Below are 16,488 nucleotides of genomic sequence, written 5' to 3' on the forward strand. Positions count from 1 at the left end.
GTAGAACAACCAGACATTATGTACCTTTTAATGTTAGCACTAACCTCATATGAAGAAGCATATTATACTACCTATGTAGTCTAATTGCTAAATATTTTTAACTGAATCAAATCATGAAGAGATGATGAGACATTCTATGTCATTTATAGACATTCTCTGGGAAAACCATCCTGAATCCTTTAAAAAACCCAACAAGCCAATATTCTGAAAAACAAAACCAAAGGCGGAGGAATGCTTCTGGCTAAAAGAGATTAAGAGGTCATAAAAAATGACATGCACTTGTAAACTTGTTTGGATCCTGAATTGGAAAAAAAAATCTATATATTTTTGAGGCCATTAAAAAAATTTAAACAGGGATTGTTAATATTATTTAACCAAATAAAAATTTTAGATGTGATGATATTGCATATAGGATAACGGACTTATTCTTAGGAGACCCATGTTGAATATTTAGGGGTAAAGCATCACCGTGGCTGCAAATTAGTTTCCAATGTTTCAGTAAAAATAAATACTAAATAAAACAAATGTGGAAATCTTAACAACTGGTGTATCTGGTGAGGATATACGTAAGAGTTTTTTGTCATATGTTTTTACTTCTCTGTGTGTTTGAATTTTTTCAAAATAAAAAGTTGGAGGAACATTGGTGGCTTTTCATTCAAGTTACTCAATCTCAGGTAAGTTTTTAATTTATTCAATAAAAAATTTATCGAGCACTTACTACGTTACGTGCTTATGGATGCTGGGGTGTGGTGATGAACCAGATAGATCATTCTTTTATTTTCCATCTCCTCATCCATAGAAAAGATGCAGAGCAATGGTATCCCTCGCATAAGCATTATGCTTGGTTCAGAGTGGGCACTCAATAAATGTTGGCTATTATAATTAATCAACTTTGTCCATTGTTTGCCTCATTTCATCTATTTGATGATTTTGATCTTTCAATTCTACTTAAAATGAAAATGTGTGTGCATCCTGTGTATTAATCTTCCCATGATGTTACTATTCATCTTATTTTTGTTAATATTATTAGGATATTTGAAGTTTTGGAGAGAAGATATTATATGAAGTCAAAGCAAAGATCCAATTACAGTGGTTAGGGGTATATTTTTCAAGTTAGGCTTTTATTTACTTGAGCATTCTAAGATCTAAAGTTTATATTCAACAGATTTTATTGATGATTATATCCTGGTCTAAGATCGGGTTATAGACTAGAGGCAACTAAAGATTTCTAGGGGCACCTGGGGGGCTCAGTGGTTGAGCGTCTGCCTTCGGCCCAGGCCGTGACCCTGGGGTCCCAGGATCGAGTCCCACTCAGGCTCCCTGCATGGAGCCTGCTTCTCCCTCTGCCTGTGTCTCTGCCTCTCTCTCTCTGTGTCTCTCATGAATAAATAAATAAAATCTTAAAACAAATAAAATAACGGCTTCTAAATTTAAAAAAATACTAGATCTTGAACTGATCAAATATCAACCCTGGGAACTCCTTCATATTCTATGCCAATAATCTTGCCTCTTTAACAAACTGTGTCTATGTAACATGTTATTTTATCTGAGTAAAAGCAGTCCTTCCCCCCCATTCTGCTCCACCCACTCATGTTCTCAGAGGCTAATGGCTTGGTCTGATAAAGGTACAGTTCCCTCTAAGCACGTACCATAAAATTTATCATTAAGTTGCCAAACTTCCCTTTCTGTGTAGACTGTGCTCAGTTTATAACTTATTATATAAAAATTATTTTAATGCTACAGTACTAAAAAAACAAACTAAAGACCATTCATATAACTGGTAAAGTAATACTTAAAATTCATTGGGGTGACCCAATAATTAAAAATAAGTGATACTTTTGGGTTATGTTTATTTGCAAGTGTTTATTCAAAAACATAAAACATTTCTATTTTCCTGTTTCTCTCTTACAGCTTTTGAGGAGACTAAAACAATTATTCACATATTTGCACTGATAGTAAGCATCCCATACATCTTTTGGGCTGTGGACAGTCAGTCTTGTTCACTAATGATACAGCAAATTATTTTTATTTTACATTCTGGGTAGGATTAAAATAAATAATATAGAAATAATTTAACAACTCTTCGTGGAATACCTACTATATTCCAGGTTTGTGGAACATAAAAAATAATAAATAAATGGTCCCTGCCTTCAAGAAGCTCACAGTCTAACGGGGGATACAGACAAATAGACAACTTAATATAGTAGACGGCTTTGGGAGTGGTATGGACGGAGGATGATGGGAACCCTAACGAGGGTCACATAATCCAGAGTGGTGCAACCTAGGGACGGGGTCTGGGTCCAGAGGATAAGTTTTACGGAAGAGTTTGCCACAACGACAATTAACAGCGGGTGCGAGGAATTCCTCCAGAAGGGACGGTCAACTAGGCCCAGAGACCTCACTGCCTGGTCTTCGAGGCCCTTTCCAGCAGATCCTCCCTGCTTGATCCAACACAGGGAATATGCAGAGGGTGACGTATCTTTCCGATACTGTGTCCATCTGCTAACTGTGGGTTTCCCAGATTCTTATTTTTTGTGCCATAGGTCACAATTTAAGAGGAAAATGTCATACTAAAATGTTTTGTGGAAACTTTTCACTATGGTACTGACCACAGATTCAGAATGAACAATCCGGTATAGTGAGTACTATACCATCTACTTTAAAAAAAAAAGAGAGAACAACAGTTAAATCGAAGGTTCCTGGAGAGCTATAAACTTAAACAAATCAGATATATAGGGTTCTCTAAAATATATATATTTTTCTTTTAAATGTGACCCGGAAGTCCTTTGCCTTGGTTATCTAGGAGTAAGACACTAGATGGTGCTATAAGGCTGTTAGAAAGAAAGCTTTAGCAAGAAAAACTGGCAGTTAGAAATATTCTGTCCCTGAGAAAAGTTCCAGGTCTGCAGGCAAGTAATGAGAATCTTAATCTCACAAGGTTTAGCCTTCTGGTCAGGTTAATTTTAAACTAAACCACAAGTATAATACTTTTTAAAATGCTTTCTTTTTAAAACACTTCTTAAGTGTTTTTAAAACACATTTTAAAAGGGCTCAGCATTTGACAATTCAATCTGATTCCACTGAAATGGACATTTTACAGTTATTGAAATATAAATGTATTATACTCTGTATATTGAAACACACTGTGAATAATTTCATTTAGGTAGTCTTCCTGGTGCTATCTATTTCTAATTCTGAGCCCGGTTACACCTACTACTGAATGAATCTCTCTAATCAGTTTCTTCAACCGGTTTCCAGAATTCCTGAATCGTGATTCAGTAGAAAATGCCCATCAAACCCTCTTGTGATTAATTACTGCAACATACTGATACAAATACATTTAAAAACACTATTGGTATGGTACTTCTTACACAACATTTCATGATCTTTCCACCTTACAATAAAACCAGAAAAATGTTTTTATGAAAGTGCAGAATAAAAACAAAGTTTGACTTTTAAAAAGTTTTCTCCTTGGTTTTCTTTTAAATGTTGAACATAAAAAAGGTAAACCAAAAAAAAAAAAAAAAAAAAAAAAGAACCTAAGAGTCATTTTAATTTCAAAGTCTCAAAGTTACGAGATCTGTTTGTGATTTTTCGGCTTATCGTTCCAGTTCTGCTTCTAGAATCTCCCCCCATGTATCTGCATCCATTGGGTACATGATTTTTTCTGGTAAACTAAGAGGAGAACATATGTTGCTGTATCTGCCACTTAGCCATTCGTGTTTCACTTTACTCTTCTGGTAGTTCCTCAGCAGTATTACCTGGAAGGGGTAAATCATCATCGTTAAAGGATGTAGTAGGGGGCTGGTCAGTGAGTTTGTTTAAAACGGGAGAAGCTGACTGACAGGGCTGAAAAGAGGATTAAGCATTTACACTGATAAACACAAACTAATAAATCTGTGGTGTGTGCATGTAGGTGGGTGGGTGGGTGGGTACACGTGTGCATATGCAGAGTGAGCCACCCCGTTTGCCGTGAGTTTTGGATAAGGTGGACTAAAGTAGTGAACAGAGGGATATGCCTGAGTTTAGGATGCAAAACATGTAAAAGGATGGATGGGATGGTGTGGCTTATAGGAAAAGAACAATCATTCAACGTCAACTCCAAAAGCCAACACTCTGATATGAAATCCTACCTCCTCCGTGCAGAAGGTAGAGTGGGCTCACACCTGCCACCACATTGTCAAGAACACTGCAGACTACAGAGACCACACTTACTCTCCAGGAATATCCACTTTCTACATCATTGTCTATCTCTCTTTGGCACACAGCTCTTAGAGTCAAGCAATGAGGTTTCCATAAGGAGTCACTGTCTCTTACTGTGTTATTCCAGCTCCTGCACGTTATCGAAGCCCTGCACAAACTCCGAATGTCCAGCTGACTGAAAATTTTAAAAGTAACTTCTGGAGGCAGCAGTTCAACAAAGTTATTTTGACCCTCTTTTTTTTCCTTCTCAGCATCCGCAGCATTCAATTCTAGGTCAGAAACTCTTGAATTATTGTTCCTCTTGGAGTTTTTCTGCATAATGTTTTAGCAAATTATCCTCATATGTAACCTAAAAGGCAAAGTTTAAATATGTTCAGTCTCTCTGGATCAGACTACAGAATGTACCCTGAGCCGGATACTGCCTGGGTATGATTTAAAGAACCTTAACTTTTTTTAGTTTTTCTATCTATAAAATGGGGCCAAGGATGCTCCTCTCTTGGGTGTCCTTCTAAGGATTAACAGGGATTATGTGTAAAGCATCAAGCTTCACAATCTGAATTGCACGTGGGAGGTACTCAACACTTGTTACTTCCCTTTTTCTTTTTAAACGTTTTTTAGTAAATGGGTTTGTTTCTTAACATTTGTTTTTCTGCTTCCAAAGAGCATTATCTAAAAAAAGAGAAGTGATTCTTCACAGACCAAAATTGTAGTAGTAGAAATGATTATTGCGGGAACATATTTGATTCCAAGCATTTGCTGAAAATACTTTGGAAAGCGTGTACGATTCAATGATCTTCAACTCCTAAATACTCGTCTGTGGGAACTGATGCCTTGTCATTAAGTCCTTCATTTACAGTTTGTGACTTAATCATAAACCGGGAGGACTTTTATAGTTTATACGATCATCGTTTAGCTACTTGTACCTAATGGGTAGGTGTGTTCACAGCTGACACAACTACTATCTGAAATGGACTAGAGGTTGAAGTCCAGGTTATAATGACAAAGTCTCAAATGTTCAATCCAGTTATAAGATTAATGTTTCGGAAATGGCCTCTTGAAGCTATTCTACAGGCATAATTATGAATAAGAACAGTAGTTCTTGAGGCCATGAAGCAACAGTAACTAGCAACCATAAACAATGTTTATAATTCAGCTAGGTGCAGCATATAATTAAAGATGGAAAGTCCAGTTTCTGCTAATCTACCTAAGGTGCATGGTGTAGGCTTCTAAAATCAGCTGAAAGCACGGAGCTATTTTTGCCTATAAAGACAGCTCATATTACTAAAAATCAGTTTATTCCATATTGCACTTCCTTTTATGATGGGGGGGGCATGTGGCAGTGCAGGAGGAGGGGTTTGTTAAATACTTTTTTTTTTTTTTTTAAGATTTTATTTATTTAAGAGAGAGCGCACGCACAAGTAGGGGGAGTGGCAAAGGGAGGGGGAGAGTCCCCGCAGAGCACAATGAGGGGCTTGACCCCAAGACCCCAGGATCATGACCTGGAGCCACCCAGGTGCCCCTAAATGCTTTTTTTTTTTTTTTTTTTTTTTAACTCAGCTAATGATAACTCCCCCTTCTAGACATGCCACTCACCTATGTTCCCGGACTTGCCAAGGCCACAGTTGCTCCCATTCATTCGGCTGTTTGTGATCCGAGTTAGCCACGGTGGTTAGAATTTTACTGTCTCTGTTCAGCAGAGGACTTCCTCTCGAAGTTTTGGGGAAGGAAAGCGACAGAAACAAATTCATGAGTCGAGAGCAAGTTTTTTGCCAGTTCACTCACCTCTCTTAACCATCAATACAAACCAAGCCAAAGTACACTTTTGGTGGAGAAATGAGAGTCTACATCTCCCCGGCCGTGCATTTAAACACCTGTCACTTCTCCCAGAATCTCAAGGGGGAGGGGGAGGGGGGGATAAAAATGCGTCCTCTCCTTACAGTTCTTCTCCAGGAGGCAAACGAATGTCTTTGGAGTTAACAGCTTGGCCGGGGTGGGGGGGGGTGGTGGACGCCTCGGGGAGGCTCCTAAACCCCCGCTGGGCATCTCCTTCCAAGAGCAGTTTTCCTGGATGCCTGGGAACCTATCCCTCTTCCGCCCCTTCTGGTGTATGAACCACACCTTGCTGAGGTCTCTCTGCAGGTCAGGAGCTCGCCCCGCCCACCCATCGCCCCGCCCCTCAAGCCCCGCCCACCCATCGCCCCGCCCCTCAAGCCCCGCCCACCCATCGCCCCGCCCCTCAAGCCCCGCCCACCCATCGTCCCGCCCCCTCAAGCCACGCCCACCAATCGCCCCGCCCCCTCAAGCCACGCTCACCAATCGCCCCGCCCCCTCAAAGCCACGCCCACCCCTCGCCCCGCCCCCCCGGCACCTGCCAGCGGCGCAGCCCGGGGTGGGGGGGCGGGGGGTCCGCACTCCGCGCGGCCCCACCGTGCAGGTCGGAAGGAAAGACCCCGCAGCCCCAGTAGCCGCCCCCCGAGGGTCTCCGCCGTCCGCAGCTGCCCGCCTCCGACGAGCACGGGGCGACGACAGCGAGCGCCGGCACCGACTGTCCCCGCAGCTCCAGGCGGCTGAGCGGGGCGCCGCGCCACCCAGGCGTCCGCCGTAAGGGAAGACCCTCCTACCTCCAGGGCCGCCTAGGCTCCTCCGGCGAATTACAGCCTCCGGAATTCGAATCCTTCGCCATCGCCTCCCCGGCCCCGCCCCCTGCGGCCCCGCCTCGCTGCCTCGAATTCCGCGCAGGCGTAGAGAGGAGCGCGCGCCGCCTCTTGGGAGTGGTAGTTTCCTTTTTAAACCCGGGCGCCCCCGCTCCGCACCAGAGGACAGCGCGGCGGACTACAAGGCCCGGCAGCCTCCGCGGCGGGTGGGCGGGGAGAGCGCGCTGCGGGGGGCGGAGGCGTGGCCGGGGGGTGGTGGTTAACCCGGGCTTTTAAAAAATAGTTTGGAGGCGGAAGTGGCGGCGGGAGGGGCGAAGCGGGGCGCGGCCGAGCGGAGCTCCCCCCCCCCCGCGTCCCGCCGAGGCCGCGCGTGTCCATGGAAGGCGGAAACGGCGGCGGGGCGCGTGAGGTCGCGCAGGGGGGCGGTCGCCGGCGCCATGTCCGGGGGCTTCGAGCTGCGGCCGCGCGACGGCGGCCCCCGGGTGGCCCTGGCGCCCGGCGAGACGGTGATCGGCCGCGGGCCGCTGCTGCGAGTAAGTGCGGGGCCGGCCTGGCTTCCTTAGTTCTCAGTTTTTGCTTTTTTTTTTTTGCTTTTTTTTTTTTTTTTTTTTGCACGTGTCCACGTACGAGGAGGCCTTAAAACGTGTCCAGTGCGAGGCAAGCCCGCGCCCGCCGGCCGCTGGGGGGCGCTCATGGGGCCCAGGGCTGAGCGTGTGCCCCTGTGCTCCGTGCAGCCCGACCCTGGACAGAGGTTGCTGACCCCGACCTCGACCCCCGACCCCCGACCCCGGCCTCAACCTCGACCTCGACCCCGGCCTCGACCCCGGCCTCAACCTCGACCTCAACCCCGACCCCGACCCCGGCCTTGACCCTGACCTCGACCCCGGCCTCAACCCCGATTTTGACCCCGACCCCGACCCCGACCTTGACCCTGACCTCGACCCCGACCCCGGCCTTGACCCTGACCTCGACCCCGACCCCGACCTCGACCCCGACCCCTGGCCGCACCGCGGGAGCCCTGCTCCGGGCGAGGATGGTCGTTCCCGGTAGCACCCGCAGGGGATGCCCGCGACCTGGGGCCTGGCCCGCCCGCTCCCGCGCCCAGGACCCTGTTGCTCAGGGGCTCTAAGGTCTGCAGGGTCGCGCGCGAGGTGGGCCGTGCAGCGGCCGCGTGGAGGGCCCCGGGGCTGGGCGCCAGGCGCCGCCGGGCTGTGGGTATTCCCCGCCCCCTGCATGTTTAGGGCTAGCAGACCCTCCTGTGGCGATTGGGATTTCGTAGGCCTCTACGTAAAACGTGTATATCTGTTTTTATTTTATTTTGATTTTATTTTATTTTTTCTTGACATTTCAGGGTATTTTCTTTAGCGTCTATTTGGTACAGCCGATTTGCACGTGGTGGCCCAGTGGGGTCCTCAAAGAGACTGAGACGCGGGTCCCATGTGCACGTGGTGGCCCAGTGGGGTCCTCAGAGACGACTGAGACACGGGTCCCATATGCACGTGGTGACCCAGTGGGGTCCTCAGAGACGACTGAGACACGGGTCCCATGTGCACGTGGTGGTCCAATGGGGTCCTCAGAGCAGAGACGACTGAGACACGGGTCCCATATGCACGTGGTGGCCCAGTGGGGTCCTCAAACATGACTGAGATGCGGGCCCCATGTGCACGTGGTGGCCCAGTGGGGTCCTCAAAGACCACTGAGATGCGGGCCCCATGTGCACGTGGTGGCCCAGTGGGGTCCTCAGAGACGACTGAGACACGGGTCCCATATGCACGTGGTGACCCAGTGGGGTCCTCAGAGACGACTGAGACACGGGTCCCATGTGCACGTGGTGGTCCAATGGGGTCCTCAGAGACGACTGAGACACGGGTCCCATATGCACGTGGTGGCCCAGTGGGGTCCTCAAACATGACTGAGATGCGGGCCCCATGTGCACGTGGTGGCCCAGTGGGGTCCTCAAAGACCACTGAGATGCGGGCCCCATGTGCACGTGGTGGCCCAGTGGGGTCCTCAGAGACGACTGAGACACGGGTCCCATATGCACGTGGTGACCCAGTGGGGTCCTCAGAGACGACTGAGACACGGGTCCCATGTGCACGTGGTGGTCCAATGGGGTCCTCAGAGACGACTGAGACACGGGTCCCATATGCACGTGGTGGCCCAGTGGGGTCCTCAAACATGACTGAGATGCGGGCCCCATGTGCACGTGGTGGCCCAGTGGGGTCCTCAGAGACGACTGAGACACGGGTCCCATGTGCACGTGGTGGCCCAGTGGGGTCCTCAAAGACGACTGAGACACGGGTCCCATGTGCACGTGGTGGCCCAGTGGGGTCCTCAAACATGACTGAGATGCGGGCCCCATGTGCACGTGGTGGCCCAGTGGGGTCCTCAAAGACGACTGAGACGCAGGTCCCGTTTGCACGTGGTGGCCCAGTAGGGTTCTCAAAGATGACTGAGATGTGGTCCCCGCCCTCCAGGAGTGTTCTCTTGGGCCATGGAGACACACCTGTGTCCGTGCACGCAGCCATGAGAGTGCACCATGGTCCCCCGCTAACCTTCAGTGTCTGAACCAAGACATGGGTATTGGCCTTAAGAACCTGCAGGAAAGGAGTGGTGGTTGGGGGTGGCGATGTGGAAGTGAGTCCTGAATCAGTGTGTGTGTGGGTGTGTGTATGCATGTGAGCTGAGGTCCCTGAGAAAGTTGAAGCTCACATGCTGCTTATTTATTTATTTATTTATTTATTTTACTGCACAAGCAATTACTTAAATGTTTGGATGACATTCTGTTACTTTTTTCCAGTTTGTTAACTTATGCAAACATTGGAGAGAACTGCCTGAGCGGTTCGGTTTTTTTTTTTTTCCTCCCTCCCTCCTTCTCCCTTTCTCCATGTATATATACATACACATACATATGTTTGTATATATATGAAATTTTACAGAGTCTGTGCTTCATCCAGAGAGCTTTTGTCTAGTGACAATTAAGTTTTGATTTACTTTGATTTACTTAACTAATTGTGTCACCAGGACAGGGTGCTGTGGATCTGGTTAAAAGATCCATGAATTGTAGGCCTGTGTTTTATAAACATGGCAACAGGTTGCAGATCCTTTCATGGTTTGTGGCTTGATCTCCGTGTTACAGGCTTGCTAATGTGAGATGAGCCTCCTTGGTTTCTGTCTTAAAATGGTAAGGAGTAGAAGAAAGTTAGCCTGTTGGGTCAGAATTTTGCTTCTCTTTTTCAAATAATCATTCAGTGATGAGATTTTTTTTTCTTGCCAAGTTTGGCAGATTGTAGAAGCAGGTTATGAACAGTGTCCTCAATGTGTTGAAGGAAAAATGTGAAGAACAAACAAATCAGTTTGTGGTTTTTAAGACATGTTTCTTTCTTTGCAGTGGTTAAAACCCTACATGAGGGGGTGCCCGGGTGGCTTAGTCATGATCTCAGGGTCCCGTGATCTCTGCCAGGCTCCCCGCGCAGAATCTGCTTCTCCGGCTCCCTCTCCTCCCCGCTCCTGCTCTCATCATGCACGCTTGCTCGTGCTCTTCTCTCCCTCTCTCAAATAAATAAATACAATCTTAAAAAAAGAGGGAGAGAAAACAACTCACCATGGGTGTGCAGTTTCAAATAGCAGCAATTCCAGGGAGGCTTTTTTTTTGTGGTATGAGAGAGCAAAGATTTAGTTAAGGTAGGGAAACACAGGAAGTGCATTGTAAATTATGCATGACGTGATGATTAGTTATTAATACGTGATTAGTAATGATGATTTTTGGACTCCCTTAACGAGTCATGTTTTTTTTTTTTTTTTGGAGACAAGCTTCACAAGCATTCATGGGCATACAAGCATAAAGGTTTATAATTCCAGTGTGTAAAATGGGCTTGGTGGTGAAACAATTTGGTAAGAATGTCTTTATGTCTTTACTGTGCCAGGAAAATACTTAGAGATAACAGAGCACAGTGAAATTTAATTTCCTTGAGCCATTTGCTTCAGTGGAAGTCATCAGTGGACCCAGGGTCTTGGTTTACTTTACTCGGTTGTAATTCTATTTTATGATCTACACTAATTAAAGGTTTTGTAGCAGAATGAATCTCTATGGAATTATCTGGGGTGCAGACAGCCAATCCCAAAGGTTACATATTGGATAAATTTATTTACATGATGTTATTGAAATGATTAAAAAAGACAAAACATGGAGAACAGATTAGTGGTTGCCAGGAGTTTAAAGACGGGAGGGAGGAAGGGAAGGGAGCAGGAGGGAATTGATATGGTTATGATACAGCAGCATGAGGGATTTTTGTGGTGATGGAAATGTTTTCTATCTTGATTGTTTCAATATCTGATTGTGATACTGTCTTCTGGTGTTGCAAGACGTTACCACCGAGGAAAACTGGGGATATGGCACAAGAGATTTTTCTGTATTGTATCTTCCAATTATATGTGAACCTACAATTATCTTAAATAAAAAATTTAATTTTAGAAAAGGTTTTTCAGTACAGCGTCTCAAGCAACAGAGTACCTTTAGGGGAAATTATTTGGTTTATGTTTTTTTTTTTTTTTTAATTTAAGCTGATTATACTCTTTTTAAAAAGCTGCTTATACTCTTAAATGAAAACTACTGTTTTTGATTTCACATTTTCCTTTTTCTGTTTTGATAGAGATTATATGACACATTTCTTTCTTATCTTTTTCCTCCAAAGAAATAGGACAACATAGCTATCTAGTCAGTCTTCCCAACAGCAGGTGTAATGGAATTTATTTAAAAGAGAAGAGGCCCTCGGTTGTGGATGGGGATGGTCAAGGACTCTAGTACAGACTCTTTCCTGGCATCAGTTCACCCTTTGCAAGAATGCTGTTAAGTGTTCTACAAAGTCTACACAAAGTAGCCGGTAACTACTCTGGCCGGGCAGCTCTGTATGGTTTCTGCTTGTTGCAGAAGCTCCCTGGCTGTTCTAGAATGCTAGTCCTACCTGCCCATTGGGATGTGCCCAGTGCCTCTAGCTACTGGGTATCCCTCCCCCCCTTAATTACCAAGCCTAGTACAGTGCCTGACACAGGGGAGGCCCTCAAAGCACATGACCTCTTCCTTTTCCACGTCTCCGCTTTTCATTTTTCCAACTGTCAAAAACAGCCTACTTGTAACTGAGGTGTGAAAAGGATGTAGAACTTGGAAGTGAATTTAAGCATAGTAAAGAAGCAGTGCTACCAGCTGCTAAAGCTTACAGAGCAGCGTTCGTGATGGATCGTCGTTAGCATTTTTCCTCTTTTGTTGACTATTAATTGAGTAAATTCAGAAAATAATTGAATATATACCAGTCAGAATGGAGGGATGAAGAGACACAAGTCATTACTCTCAAGAAACTTGGAGTCTCCTAGGTGTGAGAGACAGAGAAACGGGAAACTAACCAGTAGTCGCCGCCTCAAATGGGGACTGGGAAGGGGTCCGTAATGCAGTGCCTACTGCTCACCCCCATGCCCACCTGGTAACAGTGTCCTGTTGTTTTCAGGAGTAGTCAGAGATCTGGATATTTATTTGTTTGTTTATTTATTTATTTATTTATTTATCCATCCATGAAAGATGCAGAGACACGGGCAGATGGAGAAGCAGGCTCCCTGCAGGGAGCCCGACATGGGACTCGATCCTGGGACTCCAGGATCACGCCCTGGGCCAAAGGCAGGCACTAAACCGCTGCGCCACCCAGGGATCCCCGAAATCTGGATTTTTAGATATAACCTCTGACTTTTGAAAGGTCACATTTAATTAAAAGTTTTGTTTTGGTACCACAAGCCACACAGAAAAGGATGTTCCATGATACAAAGAGGCATAGAAAGGAAGGAACCCATAATTAAGATAAGGTGTCAGGGAAGGTTTCATGAACTCAGCGACACTGAGCTGACTTGGAAGTGTCAGAACAGTGAGAAGTTTGGTAGGTAGGGAGTGGGTGATAGAGAGAGAAAGGCCCTTCGGCTCGGTGGGGGGATGGTACATGGTTTCCTGGCTCTGATGGGAAGCCTATGGCATTGGATGACTAGATAAGTGCTGACCGGGCTTGTGGGATCCTCACATTGCATCTCTGATCCCCTTTAACTGTTACAGACGTCGCTTTTATATGGTATGTAGCTTCCTTTTTTGAAATAGGCTTCATTTTACTGAGCAGTTGTAGGTTCTTGGCAGAATTGAGTACAAAGTACAGGGGATGCCTAGTATACCTCACCCTCCCCGTCCCCCCACCTCCCTCACTCTCAGCACCTGCACCACAGCGCTGTGTTTGATGACCCTGTATTGTCCTTATAATCCAAAGTCCATAGTTTATGGTACACTATGCACATTCTATGGGTTGTAACGAAAGTGGAATGATATGGGCGCCTGGGTGGCTCAGCGGTTGAGCATCTGCCTTCGGCTCAGGCCATGACCCCAGGGTCCTGGGATCGAGTTCCGCATTGGGCTCCCTGCAGGGAGCCTGCTTCTTTCTCCCTCTGCCTGTGTCTCGGCCTCTCTCTCTGTCTCTCATGAATAAATAAATAAAATCTTAAGAAAAAAATGTTGATGTGCGTAATGACACACATCAGCTATTGTAGTACCGCGCAGAATAGTTTCACTGCCCTAAAGATCCTCGATGTTCTGTTTTTCTTTCTTCCTCTCCCAACCCCTGGCAACTACTGAACATTTTACTATCTCCATAGCTTTACCTTTCCCAGAATATCATATAGTTGGGAATTGTACAGTATGTATACGGAGACTTTTTTGGATTGGTTTCTCTCAGTTAGTAATGTGGGTTTACGCTTCCTCCGTGTCTTTTTTAGTGATGAGTAATACTCCATTGTCTGGATGTTCTGCAGTTTAAGCGTTTACCTGCTGAAGGACATCACGGTTACTTTCAAGTTCTGGCAATTATCAGTGACTGTTACAAACATCCAATGCAAGTTTTTGTGTGGACTTGAGTTTTCAGTTCATTTGGGTAAATACCAAGGGGCTCGCCTGCTGGATCATGCATACGGTGTCTGGTTTTGTAAGAAGCTGCCATCGTCCTTCAGTGTGGCTATACCGTTTGCATCCCCTCAGCAGTGAATGGTTTCCTGTTGTTCACAACCTCACCAGGGTTTCCTGTTGTCAGTGATTTGAGTTTTGGCCATTGTGATAGGTGTATAGTCGATTACTTTTCATAAGTATATATATTCATATATATTTATTTCTAATCAGTCTCTCCAAACCGTCTCCCGTGTACTGCTCAGCCTGAGTATGACGTCTTCTCACATGCCTCCATACCTCTGTTTGAGTTCCTTCCTCTGGTAATTTGATTCTGTAGGTAGCATTTGAATATCTGTATTTTTAAAAACTCTGAAGATAATTCTGTTGCGAAATGAGAGTTGGAAACCTCTTCTAGACACACTAAGAATGCTTGGCAGAGGGTAATTCTTTAAGAAATGTCTGCTGAACTGAATTAAATAACTATTCAGAAACTTTAATTTACCAAAGTCCCAAGTGGAGATTTAAATCCAGTTTTGTTTTCCTAAGATCTGCTTATGCGTTTATTATGTTGCCTTGTCATAATAATGATAGGGATGATGTTCTCACATATGCATAGCTTTCACTTCACCAGTAGCATTGCAAGCCTAACAGGTTGGGGGAGTTGGGATTTCAGTGGCATCAAGTCAGCACAGTTCCATCATACTAGCATCTAACAATTCAGCATCCTTGACTTAGGAGCTCAGAAGGTGTTGGATTTTACTTTTTGAAATCTAAACGATCTATATTTCACCAGTATTGTGGATTAAATAGATGTTTGTGAGGTAGCCTGATAACTACTATGATACCATTAGTTTTAAGAGACAGTATTTCACAAATTTCAGACCATTTCACATCCAGTATCCTAATAACCTTTTATTTATTTTCTTTTTCTTTTTATTATTATTAATGACCTTTTAAAGAGAGTTTAATCTGTCTAGAGAGCCTCTGGCAAAAATCAACTTTGTCTCCTCAAACTTGCCCTTTGTTAATATCAGAAAATGAACTTTGGTACATTCCAAGTATAATAAACACTATATCAAGTAACTTTTGCCCTCTCGAGGAATAAGAAGGACTTATCTAATGTTATGACAGAGTCTCGGTGTTGGTTGAGCTCTGGAGTACATCCTGGATCTGATAACCGGGAAGCACTCTGATAAGAAAATTTTATGGTTTGTCAACTGGTTTACCTAACCAGTCTCCCATCCAAGTACCAACCAGGCCCGATCCTGCTTTGTTTCTGAGATCAGATAATCATCAGGTGTGTTCAGGGTGGGTGGTATGGCTATAGACCACAGTAGCCATATGTGGCCCTGCATGGCACCATGTGCCCTTCTTTCTTTCTCTACTTTAAGTCTTAATTTTAGATTTTATTTACTTGCCTCATACACAAGTTTGAGGAAAATATTTTATGCAAATTATATCTGAAATGAATTCTGTGCTTCTTTAGTTTTATGCATTTTTCATAATACAGGCCCAAGTCCCATGCCAGGTGGTTTTTTATTTTTCTCTACCACGAAGGTTTGAATTTGTCTCTTTTTCTATTTGTCTATTGATAGAGCAAGCCAGATAATCTTGTGTGAACGCATTGTAAGTTATAAAATATTTTACGAAAAAATTTGTTAACTATCTTAGCCTTCGGTGTGTTATGTAATTTATACTGGAAAAAACAAATCTTGCCTCTTTGCTGTTCTTTTATGTTTATAGGAGCTAGGCTACAGGGGGCATTGTATTTATTTATTTGTGATACTCAGAAATTTCTCTAGGAAAACATTCTAAGAAAAATTAACTGCTGTTGGTTTTTCAGTGAATGTGTATAAATAGGCAAAAATGAAAGGAAAGATACCCTTTTATTCTGTTTCAGGATCCAGTAGTTTTTCTGCTTTTACTTTATTCAGGTTTATTTTTTATTTTTAGAATTTTGGAAATAATAAATAGGTCAGAGACCTTGATTCAAAACATCCAAGCATTTTTGCTAGTAGCATAAGAAAATCTTCATTTTGTTTGACTTCAGTAAATGTCAAAAATAAATATTTGGCAAACAAATCACAGTTCTTTTATGTTTTCATGTCTTTGCCTTTTATTCGAGCACAAACTCCATGTCTTAAAAATGAGACATGAAGATAAGGAGAAAGGACTTTGTCCTTATCATAATATGTGAAACATTCAATTTAGAACCAGAAAATCAAAGATAAGGGATCCACATTGTATCAATACGAAAGTGATACAGAAACAGTCTGGTCCCCATTCAAAAAACAATATGAAGAATTCAAGTAAAAGAGGTTTGTTCTGTAGTATCTCTGAAGAATTGTTACCATTTTTGCTCTTGTTAACAAAGGATAGGAGTGATTTCAGCATTACCCATTAGCCTGTGTATTCTTCAGCTCCTGCGACATGCCTATGCAGTTTTTGTAACGTTAAAAAACAATTCTTGGGTTTGTTCAATTTGGTTAGCTTTTTTGTTTTCTAATATTCCTTCTCTGGCTGAACATAAAGGAATTTGTTATTAGATGTTCAGTATCGATATAACTGTTGTTACAGTAAAGGATATTCATTATCATTACTTTTGGCCGCAGGTAACAGAAATGCGACAAAGAGCGGTTTAATCACAGTGATTTTTCTTTTGTAAGA

The 16,488-nt window shown here is 44.2% G+C and overlaps 2 protein-coding genes across 6 annotated transcripts in view; one reads left to right on the top strand and one right to left on the bottom strand.

Moving 5' to 3' along the window:
• Positions 1 to 1,833: 1,833 nt before the first annotated feature.
• FBXO48 (F-box protein 48) lies at positions 1,834 to 6,943 on the bottom strand. Of its 3 annotated transcripts, none has more exons than XR_005366212.1 (4): positions 6,825 to 6,942; positions 5,797 to 5,908; positions 4,318 to 4,552; positions 1,834 to 3,761 (listed from the first exon to the last, which is right to left on the bottom strand). XR_005366212.1 is itself a non-coding variant. In XM_038551480.1 (4 exons), exons 3-4 carry the CDS (start codon positions 4,519 to 4,521, stop codon positions 3,600 to 3,602), a joined length of 468 nt encoding a protein of 155 aa, XP_038407408.1. In that variant the 5' UTR covers positions 4,522 to 4,552; positions 5,797 to 5,908; positions 6,825 to 6,943; the 3' UTR covers positions 1,834 to 3,599. The 3 variants fall into 3 exon arrangements, 1 of the variants encoding a protein (XP_038407408.1); XM_038551480.1 differs by having other exon boundaries at positions 4,216 to 4,552; positions 6,825 to 6,943; XR_005366213.1 differs by having other exon boundaries at positions 3,619 to 3,761; positions 4,134 to 4,552; positions 6,825 to 6,943.
• Positions 6,944 to 7,275: 332 nt separating this feature from the next.
• The window catches only part of APLF (aprataxin and PNKP like factor), a 68,544-nt gene continuing 59,331 nt past the window's right edge, over positions 7,276 to 16,488 (top strand). The window contains exon 1 of one of the 3 annotated variants that reach the window (XM_038551478.1): positions 7,276 to 7,390. In XM_038551478.1, coding sequence (XP_038407406.1) covers positions 7,295 to 7,390 — 96 coding nt within the window. In that variant the 5' untranslated portion in view covers positions 7,276 to 7,294. The remainder of the gene's footprint in view (positions 7,391 to 16,488) is intronic. The other 2 variants (XM_038551477.1, XM_038551479.1) reach the window with 2 other exon arrangements.

Source organism: Canis lupus, chromosome 10, assembly GCF_011100685.1.
Source record: "Canis lupus familiaris isolate Mischka breed German Shepherd chromosome 10, alternate assembly UU_Cfam_GSD_1.0, whole genome shotgun sequence".
Taxonomy (NCBI): domain Eukaryota; kingdom Metazoa; phylum Chordata; class Mammalia; order Carnivora; family Canidae; genus Canis; species Canis lupus.

Coding starts and splice junctions, on each gene's coding strand:
- FBXO48 (XM_038551480.1), bottom strand. CDS start 4,521: ATGCAGAAAAACTCCAAGAGGAACAATAATTCAAGAGTTTCTGACCTA. Junction 3,762..4,215: donor AAAGTGGATATTCCTGGAGA/GTAAGTGTGGTC, acceptor TACCCCTTCCAG/GTAATACTGCTGAGGAACTA.